Source organism: Sciurus vulgaris (assembly GCF_902686455.1).
Source record: "Sciurus vulgaris genome assembly, chromosome: 18".
Classification (NCBI taxonomy): domain Eukaryota; kingdom Metazoa; phylum Chordata; class Mammalia; order Rodentia; family Sciuridae; genus Sciurus; species Sciurus vulgaris.
The window spans coordinates 21,946,386-21,957,063 of NC_136479.1; the positions used below are offsets into that span (position 1 = coordinate 21,946,386).

General features: G+C 46.6%; 1 protein-coding gene and 1 long non-coding RNA gene across 7 annotated transcripts; one reads left to right on the forward strand and one right to left on the reverse strand.

Moving 5' to 3' along the window:
* The first annotated feature begins 119 nt into the window (after window positions 1-119).
* LOC306649982 lies at window positions 120-6,554 on the forward strand. Of its 2 annotated transcripts, none has more exons than XR_013760768.1 (3): window positions 120-416; window positions 4,241-4,317; window positions 6,425-6,554. It is a non-coding gene; the product is annotated as an uncharacterized lncRNA (long non-coding RNA). The 2 variants fall into 2 exon arrangements; XR_013760769.1 differs by lacking the exon at window positions 120-416 and adding an exon at window positions 959-1,851.
* TMEM219 (transmembrane protein 219) lies at window positions 806-9,851 on the reverse strand. 5 transcript variants are annotated; one of them, XM_079121560.1, is made up of 7 exons: window positions 9,832-9,851; window positions 9,150-9,346; window positions 8,270-8,471; window positions 7,990-8,179; window positions 4,314-4,543; window positions 2,523-2,692; window positions 806-952 (listed from the first exon to the last, which is right to left on the reverse strand). In XM_079121560.1, exons 2-6 carry the CDS (start codon window positions 9,236-9,238, stop codon window positions 2,555-2,557), a joined length of 849 nt encoding a protein of 282 aa, XP_078977686.1. In that variant the 5' UTR covers window positions 9,239-9,346; window positions 9,832-9,851; the 3' UTR covers window positions 806-952; window positions 2,523-2,554. The 5 variants fall into 5 exon arrangements, with proteins under 5 accessions (XP_078977686.1, XP_078977688.1, XP_078977687.1 ...); XM_079121562.1 differs by lacking the exon at window positions 9,832-9,851 and adding an exon at window positions 9,456-9,607 and having other exon boundaries at window positions 8,270-8,300; XM_079121561.1 differs by lacking the exon at window positions 9,832-9,851 and adding an exon at window positions 9,456-9,606 and having other exon boundaries at window positions 8,270-8,468.
* Between the last annotated feature and the right edge of the window lie 827 nt (window positions 9,852-10,678).

Sequence of the window (10,678 nt, forward strand, 5' to 3'; positions counted from 1 at the left end):
GCGGGAGCGCGCAGGCGCGGTAAGGACGCCGGGCCAAGGAGGGCGGGGCCCAGAAGAAACAGCCCCGCCCCTCACCCCTTACGGCCGGGGCCCGGGAGCCAGGCAGCCACCCAGCCCGAGTGCGCGCGCGCCCCGCCACGCGGACCCTGGGTGGGAGGAGGCGGGTAGAAGGGGTAGACTTGCAGTGGGAGGAGCCCAGGGCACCGTCCGACGACTGGCGGTGGAGAGAGCTGTGGCGCATGCGTTTTCCCCGCCTTAGCGCTGTGCCTGAGCTTGTTGCTAGGGGAAGCTTTGAGGGGGCGCGGATTGGAAGCATAGAGGCCGTGATTTGCGCCTGCGTGCAGCGTAGAAGCTGGGAGGGGTGAGGGAAAACGGCTGCTCCGAGCGGAAAAGGCGGGAAAGTGGACCGTTCTGAGGTTAGTAAGCCTCCAGCCTAGACGTGGGCCCTGAAATGCGAGGAATCTGCCTATCAATATTGGGTAAACTCTATTGGTCAAATTTCTTCAAGAAACTAAGGCACTGCAGGATTGCGTGACTTGCTCAAGGTCGCAGTGCATTTATGTCAAGGCTTCCACGACTGACCCTCCAACTAGCTGGAATTATCAATTTTATTTCATGGAAGAAAGAAAGGCATAAAATGGCAGAGCTAGGATCAAAATACGGTGTTTTCCATAGCCAAGCCACAACCTGGAAAGAGTAAAGTACTGTATGTTCTATGCGAACCAGTTTCCCAAATTAGAGAGCCAACAGGGAAAAGACCCCCCAAACCTCCTAAGCCTGTCTACCCTAAAATTCCTACCTCAGTCCAATCCCCAATAAACACTTTAGGTCACATTGGACAAAAAAAAAAAAAAAAAAATTTAAAACTTTTATTTTCTCCCAAATTCTAGTTCTTCACTGTTTGTAGGGTCTCTTCTGACTCTGAATCAAGGCCCGAGAAGTTGATTCACACCTGGAGAGAAAGGAAAACAAAACAAAACAGAACAGGTCAGAGACCCATTGGGTGGGATGAGTGCAAACTGAGGAAGAAGTAGAGACAGGTATAGACTCAATCCCACTGTGGTGGCCTCAGACCCTAGCATCTGCCAGGGGCCAGAAAGCCTTTCTTTCCCACTCCAAGGCTGAAAGGGCTCCATCATTTCTGTCCCAGGTAGGTGGCTGGGGCAGTGAGGGCTAGCCTCAAGCAAAATTAGCAAAGTTGATCTTGAACTTCCAGTTCCTCTGGCTGAGCTGTTTCCACTTCTCCCACAGTAATTTCCTAGGGCACAGCAGCAGCTGAAGCTGAGAACAGTTTAAGAGCTGGATGCATAACATATGACTCTCAAAGAGACTGCCCTGACAGGGTGAGGGTTTTTTGCAGAAATTTTTTCCTTTGATGGCTGACATGTGAACTAGTTAGCCAATATGTCCTCCACCCCCTGCTATCTTTGTTAGTAAAATCAACTTTTTAAAATGTGTTTTAGTTGTAGAAGGACACAATACTTTTATTTATTTTTATGTGGTGTTGAGGATGGAACCCAGTGCCTCGCATGTGCTAGGCGAGTGCTCTACCACTGAGCCACAGCTGCAGCTGAAAGAATCATCTTTTTATAAAAACAACAATGAGCAAATGGAAGAGTACATGTAAAATGCTCAGGCACACAGTTTGTTCCCAGTAAATGGGCATCATTAATTAGATTCTTTTGAAATGTTCTAATCAGATTTTATAAAATTTGTCTCATAAAGCTGGGTATCAAAATTTCAGGCCAAAAGTAAGACCAACATCATGCATATCCAGGAGGAGTCATCAAACTTGAACCCTCTTAAATCACCACTGTTGCCAGAAATCATGGATATGAACTACAGCCATGGGTAAATCTTTTTTTTTTTAATTGTATTCATTTATTTATATCAGCATGGACCTCATTCATATATATATATATATACACACACACATATATATAAATTTACATATTTTTAGTTGTAGATGGACACAATGCCTTTATTTTATTCACGTATTTTTATGTGGTACTGAGGATCAAACCCAGTACCTCACATGTGCTAGGCAAGCGCTCTACCACTACAACCCCAGCCCCTGTGGGTAAATCTTCAAATCACATACATAGTTGGAATGCATACTTGATGATCAGTTATAAAGCAAATTAGTAGTTACTTCTAGGGAGAGGGAGGTCATTGCCAGGAAGGAAAGGACCAGAGGATAAGGGCTTCTAGGTTGCTGGTGTTTACAAGTGTCTACTTTATAATAACTTACCAAGCTGTACTTTTAAAGCTTTTGGATTTTTCTACATGAATGTTAACCATTTTTAATTTAAAAAAAAAAAAAAGTAGTTAAGAAAAATGTTGCATGCTTATGGTATAAATTGTTCCCAGTTCCTACAAGGATAGAAGTAGCTGATTAGCTTCTTGGGGACTCATATGGAGCAATATTTATGGATGGATTCCCAGCATCTGCCCCACCCCAGTTTCAGTTGCCACCCCCACCCCATCCCACATTCCCACAGGACAGGAGTAAAGAACCTCACCTGAGAACAAGGCAGGAACTAGGCCAGGGCCCTCAGAGCCGGGTTCTAGACCAGTGGGACTCCCGGCGCGGCTGGAAGCACACAGCACTGACATAGCAGAGAAGGCCACAGAAGAGAAGCAGGAAAGAGCCCAAGACCAGCAGCCTGGAGCCACACAGGGCCAGCTCTTCCTAGGGGAGGGAACAAGGTGGGAAGGAGAAATGATGGAGAGGGGAGAGTGGGGACTTGTCCCTTGGAAGGACATCTTAACCCCAGCCCAGGAGCTGTGGAGAGAAGCCCCCCTGATGGGGAGGCCTCTCAGCGCCTAGGAGGGAGCACCTAGAGGGAAAGCATTGCTTTTATACAAGTTATTATGTCTTGGATGGTTTACAGACTAATGTTTTGCCCAGTCATCAACCTGAAATCCCAGAATGACTCCTGGAGATAGGAAAATTCACAATTACCCACATTTGAAAGACTGCAAGCAGTGCCAGGTTTTGCTCCTCCCTAGGTCTTTTTAAATGTGGCAGTTGAGTATACAGTAGCTTCCCAACCTGTCTCCCTCCATCACTCAGCCAGTCTCTTCTACCCAACACTAGTGTGGGCTTCTCTCCTTAAGAGCCTTTCCTGGCCCCTTATGATGCTGGTTGTAGCATCCTAGCCTGGCTTTCACAGTGCTGTCCCATCAGCCTCTGTGGCTCTCCTGTGTGTGTGTGTCTCTCTCTTGCTCTTTCTTTTTCCTCCTGCCTCTTCTAAGTCATTTCTAAGCCCCTCATCTTGGAGCGCCCCCAGAAGACTGCCCACTCTTTGATCCCTGGAAGCACTGTGCTCCTGTACCTTCCCTCTGGAATGCTACTGTATTTTCTGTCCAAACCTTCATTCCTTTTTTTTTTTTTTTTAGGTCCTAGGGATTAAACTCAGAGTTGCTTTACTACTGAACTACATCTTCAGTCCTTTTTTATTTTTAATTTGAGACAAGGTCTTGCTAAGTAGGTGAGGCTGGCCTCAAACTTGAGATTCTCCTGCCTCAGCCTCCTGAATGATTGTGATTACAGGTGTGTGCCAGGGCACCCAGCCAAAGCTTCATTCTTTAAAGATCATCCGGATGGAGCACAACACATGGGTTGCAATCTTGGCTCTGCTACTTAACCAGTTGTGTGGCCTTAGGCAATGCACTCCCTCCCTCTCTCTAAACCTGTTTCCTCATCTGTAAAATGGGATAATGACACCTACCTCAAAAGGCTGCTTTAAGATCAAATAAGATAATGAACTTGAAAGCATTTTGTACATTATAAACTTTATACATTATAAACAACTGTACATAATTGTCTTTCCTAAGTGCCACCTTCCCTGGGAAGCACTCTCCATAAATGTTCAAGTTAAATTGCTCTTTACTTGGTATTTTTATAACACTCTGCTCACATCTCTATGATAGCAATTAGTCCATTCTGCCTCTTATTACAGCTTCTGAATTCCTTTGAGGTAGAGTTCATGTTTTATAGTACTTAAAGATAACAGTAAACAGTTGTCATTTATCAAATCTCAATTATGTATCGGGCACTGGGCTGAGCACTTTGTAGTCATTCTCGTTCAATCCTTATTTGATGGAATGAAGATATAATAGTATCACATTTTCTGTTTTACGGATGGGAAGCTGAGACTCAGAGAGGTTCAGATACTTACCTAAGCCACACAACCTCTAAGGCAGAGTGATATACAGCTCATACTTTTTCTATTAGGTAAAATTGCCTCTTGGATCCTTGAAGACACAGACACACAACAAAATCCTGAGGATGGTCCTGAGGCACTTACTGAGGTAAGCAGCTTGGTGAGCACAAGGCCTTCGTGGCTCCAAACTCTGACACACTCCTCACCCATCTTAGGAGCCAGGGTGGAATTTCCTGCTCCCTCTTCTGAGCAGGATATGGGTGGCTGGCTGGAGGGCAGGATTCCTGGAACAGTACTAAAATATAGACAGGTTCCTGGAGTCCTTTCTGTGGTCACTCTGGCTGTGATGAGAATCAGCTCTCCTGCAGAAGGTCCTGTGAGAGACACAGAGAGCAGATTGGAAAAAATAAGCAGTGGGGCAGAAGCCATCTCCAGATATCTGTTCATTCCTAAAGCTTCCTACAAGATCAGGTGTTTTGGTATTAATCCTGTTCAAAAAAGTACTGCATATATGATGCCATTTATATCTTTAAGAAATGAAACTAGCTGCCTATCAATATAAACACAAATTAACTTAAATTAGCTTAAAATCAATTCAACAATCATACTACTACCCCACAAGATTGTAGTGAGACAGGCAGATCCACACTGCCCATGCCCATTTTTTTTTTTTTTGGCAGGGGGTTACCGGGGATTAAACATAGGGGCACTCGACCACTGAGCCCCATCCCCAGTCCTATTTTGTATGTTATTGAGAGACAGGGTCTCACTGAGTTGCTTAGTACCTCGCTTTTGCTGACATTCGCTTTGAACTCATGATCCTCCTGCCTCAGCCTTCCAAGTGGATAGGATTACAGGTGTGTGCCACCAAGCCTGGCTGCCCATGTTGTTTTGTATGAATTAGTTTATCCTTTTTAAGAGAGAAACTTCCACTAGGTACCAAAATTCATTAAAAGATTCAAACCCACTGGGCACAGTGGCACATGTTTGTAATCCCAGTGACTTAAGGCTGAGGCAGGAGGATGGAAGTCTGAAGCTGGCCTCAGCAACTTATCGAGACCCTGTCTCAAAATTTAAAAAAATTTTAAAAAGGACTGGTGATGTAGGTCAGTGGTAAAGCACCTAGTACCATTAAAAAAAAAAAAGAAAAAAAAAAGTTTATACCCTGTTTTAAATTAGTGGGGAAAGGATGGCCTGTTCAGTAAATGGTTTTGGGAAAATTCCCATGTTAAAAAAAATAAATTTAGATTGTTATCTCACACTATAAAATAAATCCAGATGTAGTAAAGAATTATACAAAACTAAAAAAATTTTAAGCAAGTATTAAAAGAAAATACAATCCCAGTGGCTCAGGAGGCTGAGACAGGAGGATCAAGAGTCAAAGCTAGCTCTAGCAAGAGCAAGGCACTAAACAACTCAGTGAGACCTTCTCTAAATAAAATACAAAACAGGGCTGGGGATGTGTGTGGTTCAGTGGTCTAATTTTAAGGAAGACCTTCCTACAAAGGACACAATTTAAAATAAAACCAGTAGATGATGCAGCTCAGTGGTAGAGCACCCCTGTGTTCAATCCCCAGTACACACATACACAAAGGCAGAATAGGAAAAACTGCCCCAAGTCTGTAATTGTCTGATACATGTCGCCTTCTTCTTTTTCTTCTTCTTCTTCTTCTTTTTTGTTTTGCTCCCCACAACAACCTGCCACTTCACCCCACTTCAATCTGTCACTAGCACTTCCAGCCTCAGCAGCCAATTGCAAGATAGTAAAAGGCCACCATGTAGCCTCATGTGGTTTTTGTTAGAGAAGCAGGAAATGGTCAGGTATGCACACCTACAATCCCAGCTACCTGGGAGGCCGAGGTAAAAGGATCACAAGTTTGAGACCAGCCTCAGCAGTTTAGCAAGCGCTTGTCTCAAAACAAAACAAAACAAAACAAAAAAAAAAAGAAAGAAAGAAAAAGGATGGGGATGTAGCTCAGTGGTAAAGCGTCCCTGGGTTCAATTCCTAGTACCACCAAAAAAAGGAAGGGGTGGCGGTGGGGGGGCAGAGAGAGAGAGCTAGAAATGTGGATTCTTTTGTAAAACCTCATTTTTAAATTATGGCAATCAATATAATTAAGACACACACACACACCCCTACACACCTACCAGCCTCTAATCTGCAAATTCTATTCAGCCCTTCCCCTACCTTCAACATTTATTCAGTGAGATCCCAAAGACCGGTTAATGAGCCTATTCTATTTTTTTCTCCAAAGCTCCAGACACATGACAAAGAGGAAGAGGGCTCCCCAGGCTCCTGGCGATCAGGGGAGGAAATGCCTGCAGAAGCTGCAGCACTGTGGGCCTATTTTCAATGACACAGGTAAAAAAAAATGTGCTCTTCATCATTACCAAAACCCTCCAGCGGTCCTCAGGAAGGGGGCTCCCCTGCTGGGAGTGCATGAGCAACTTCACCAATATCTTTGGGGATGGCTGCAAAAGACATAAAAGCTGGAGTGGAGAAAACCCTGGCTTTTGAGGAATTTCTTCCCAACCCCCATCTCTACCAACTCCTCTCTGGACTTCATCCCTGCCAGCTCCCTCCGCCCACCATCACTTCTCTCCAGTCTCCTCCAGGGCTATTCCTCTCCATTCTGATCCTGATTCTTTTCTTTATCCACATACATGTACACTTGAACATATATAGTCACATGTGACTCATTGGAGAATCTTAGAATGATAGTGTTGAAGTCTGAAAATTTCATCTTTCTCTTCTCTGTCTTCATCTCCCTTATTTTGTACCAGGGACTGAACCCAGGGGTGCTTAACCACATCCCTGGCCTTTTATTTTTATTTTGAGATAGGGCCTAAGTTGCTGAGGCTGACCTCAAACTATCGATCCTCCTGCCTCAGCCTCCTGAGTCACTGGGACATAGGCATGTGCCACCATGCCTCACTTTATCTCCCCATTTTTTAAAAAAATTTTTTTAGTTGTAGACAGACACAGTACCTTTGTTTTATTTATTCATTTTATGTGGTGCTGAGGATTGAACCCAGTGACTCACACATGCGAGGCAAGCACTCTACCACTGAGCCACAATCCCAGCCCAATCTCCCTTTTTAAATAAGAAAACTGAGATCAGATGTCACCTAAAAATTAATGGCTAGACCTACTAGACCATCTATGTCATCATTTTCCCAGACTATAAGCTGTTTGGTAAATGATGGCGTTTGATATTTTTCTGCACACAGAACTATGCTAAGCAATAAGATACTAGTTTAATTGAACAGAACATATTCTCTCATATCCCAGTGGGAAAATGGAGCCTCTAAGAAGAGATGACTATAGAGATGAGAAAAAACATTGAGTCAAACCTAGCCCATCTTATCATGATTCCAAGTATGGAATCAAAGACCTGCAGACCTGGAAGTGGAAAGACAAAAGAGAGAAACTACACTGTGAGCCAGGTGTGGTGATGCATGCCTATAATCCCAAAGGCTCAGGAATCTGAGACAGGAGGGTCACAAGTTCAAGACCAGCCTCAGCAACTTAGTGAGGCCCTAAGTAACTCAGTGAGACACTGTCTCTAAATAAATTACAAAAAAGGGCTGGGGACTTGGCTCAGTGGTTAAGGCCCCTGGTTCAATCCCTGGTACTGAAAAAAAAAAGAGAGAAAACTAACACTAAAGACAGCATAGTCACTATAAGTATCAAGTCCTTATTATAGCAGAAGTGACTAGAGTGAAGGGAAGTTTCCAAGGTTACCAGGTTGGTGAGGTAAGAGGCAGGGCCTGGCCCTGAATGTTCCCATGCTGGACCCCCAATCCTCCCCAATCTCACCTTTCAATCCTATCTGACTACCCGGAATCTTGGCTTGGAATGTCTGAGTCTTGTTCTTGTCTGGACCATCTCCGAAGTTCAAGGTGGTCAGTAAGCCCACGACGTGAGACCCTGGCCACTTCCCTGAGACTGTCCCATTCATGGGGCACAGGGTCAGCTGGCCAAAAGATCTCAAAAAAGACACCCAGTCCTGTGTTCAAAACGAGGGCAGCAGAAAGGTGAGATGAGATTCGAAGCTTGAGCAGATCAACATGGGAAGGGTGAGGAGGAGGGTACTCACCTGAGGGATGTCAGGGCTGCGCAGGCCAGTCCTGTGGGTAAGGAGAAAGCCACCAAGGCTCAAGCCTGAGAGGCCAAGAAGCAGCAGGATCAAAGTGGCACAGACCAGAGGTGGGTGGTGGGCCAGAAAGAGATGCAAGTTGTGCCCTGCCTGGCAGCTGCCCATGGGGAGCAGAGGGGTATGGGCCTCCGCGGAGAACCTGCTGGAGGACAGTGAGGGAGAACTGGACAAGAGCCCACTGGTCAGGAGGCACTCACCCATTTTATGCAAAGGGATGCTAAAGCTCAGACAAGACAAAAAGCCACACAATAAGTGACAGGACCCAGACAAGAATCCAATGGTCTGGACTCCAAAAATTCATCTCCCTGCACCACTCAATAAATATTTGCTGCATTTCATTTCTGAAATAACAAAAGCAGAAGCAGAACAGAGCATTCTGTGCTGGAAAAAGAAACTGAAAGGGGGCATTCTCAGCCAGAGAAATAGGAAGCAACTGTTCTGGGGTAGTGTTTGTGGAGAACAGCTCCAGCCAGAGCCCAGTTACAAGTGTTTCACTAGAAGGTCCCAGCTTTGAAGCTAATTGGCCTGGTAGGTCTGATCCCCCTTGCTACTCCTTAGCTATGTGAAACCAGGTCAGTTAACCTCTGTGAACTTAAATCTGTAAAATGGGAGTTTTAAGAACACCAAATAATAGGATTAAATGTCGCAGACAGAATTATCTGCGTGATACTTGGCCATGCAGAAACTCAACAGATGTCCGTTTCCTTTTTCTGTCATACTGATCTTTAAAACCAGGTGAGGCACGGCAAGAATACTGTGGGAGAAACTGAAGCTCTAAGACTCTAACATAGGAGTGGTAGGGCCAGGGTCTGCAACCCACCTCCTGTCTCCTGCTTCCAAGTAAAGTACTCTGTTCCGCGCAAGAAGCGCAAGAAGCGCAAGAAGCGACAGCCTGATGAAAAGGAACATCTGGAAGTCGAGGAGTTAAATGTATGGGGTGGGGGGAGAAGGAGGGAGCCACGGAAATGCAGGTGTCACAAATGCTCAGCCCCTGCCCTGTCTCCCGTCCAGGCATTTCTGGAAAGGGAAGAGGAGGGGGAAGGGCAGAGCCTTAAGGACAGCGGCTGGTGGTGCACCTGGGCCTCCCCTCCTCCCCAAAGCCCCCTCCGGAAGAATCTCGACACACACATCCCTTCCCGATCCGGCGGCGTCGGGTCCGCCCGCCGCTTGCTCTCACCGCTCGGGGCCGGGGGAGGCCGGCGCCCCCCACGACGTCACGCGTGGAGCCGCGGAGGGGCGGGGTCCGGCTCCGCGCTGCCCTCTCCCCCGCCCACCCGGCCCCGCGGCGAGGCTCGCATGCGCAGTGGCCACGCGGGTGCCCGCCTCGCCTAAGTCAGGGTGGGGGCGTACCAAAAGGGAACCCAACTGAGGGACTAAGGGGCGGGGACAACTCCCCAGGAGAAGAGGGAACGCGCGAGAGGCGAGGGAGTTAACGTTAGAGCCATTGTAGAAGGCTCAGGTCCCCCTCTCCCGAAAGGCCGTGCAAAAGTTGCCGCGCAAACCTCATCACAGGCATTTTTCTGTTGTTCGTCCTCCACCCGCGCCAGTAGCACGGCCCAGCCGCGCCCAGGTTCCGGGGAAGGACTTGGGGTCCGCCCGGCGGGGTGGGGCTCCCGCTTCAGGACTCTGTCCTTCCGTACTGGGACAGATAGAGAGCCGCTCCTCTGAGCACCTTCGGAATGCTTGATATCTACACCTGTGCATAGCCCCTGGCTTTTAGCCACTCCTAAATGCATAGGAGCCTGGAGCCACAAGGCTGCACAATAGCGACGGTCTCATTTCACTTTTGTTCACACTTTAGAGATGAGACTCTTACCTGAAAGAGCATGACACATGGAGCCAGGTACTCTGGGTTCAAGTCCTGACTGTCGGTGCCCCTGCATAAGCTGTCCTGGGAAATAAGATTTACTCCTCTTGTCACACTGGTTCCGTGGAAAGCATAAGAGGCAAAGTGTGGGAAAACATAGCCCAGTGCCCACTGAGCACACAGCCTACACTGGACAAATACCTCGAAAAGGAATCTGAGCATTTAACCGACCGTAGATTTAGAGCAGACACCACGTGGTTTCTGTATCACCACTCGCAAAAGTTTGTGGCGTAAAACCTTTGCGTATGTGGTCAAATGATTTTTACCAATGATGCCACGACCATTCAGCGGCAAAAAGTCTTGTGTGTGTGTGTGTTACTGAGGATTAAATCCAGGGGCAGTCTAATAATACAGAACTACCAACTCCCACCCCTTTTATTTTTTTATTTTGAGACAAGAGTCTTAAAAAAGTTGCCGAGGTTGGAGATGGATGATGGTAATTGTTGCAGGTCACCACCAACAAGGTGAATGTACCTAATGCT

Excerpts from the sequence above, each read along its gene's own strand:
- TMEM219 (XM_079121560.1), bottom strand. The coding sequence starts at position 9,238 with ATGTTCCTTTTCATCAGGCTGTCGCTTCTTGCGCTTCTTGCGCTTCTT. Across the intron at positions 4,544-7,989 it reads TAGTCAGATAGGATTGAAAG|GACCTTCTGCAGGAGAGCTG; the intron begins GTGAGATTGGGG and ends TGTCTCTCACAG. Across the intron at positions 2,693-4,313 it reads TCACCAAGCTGCTTACCTCA|GAAGAGCTGGCCCTGTGTGG; the intron begins GTAAGTGCCTCA and ends TCCCTCCCCTAG.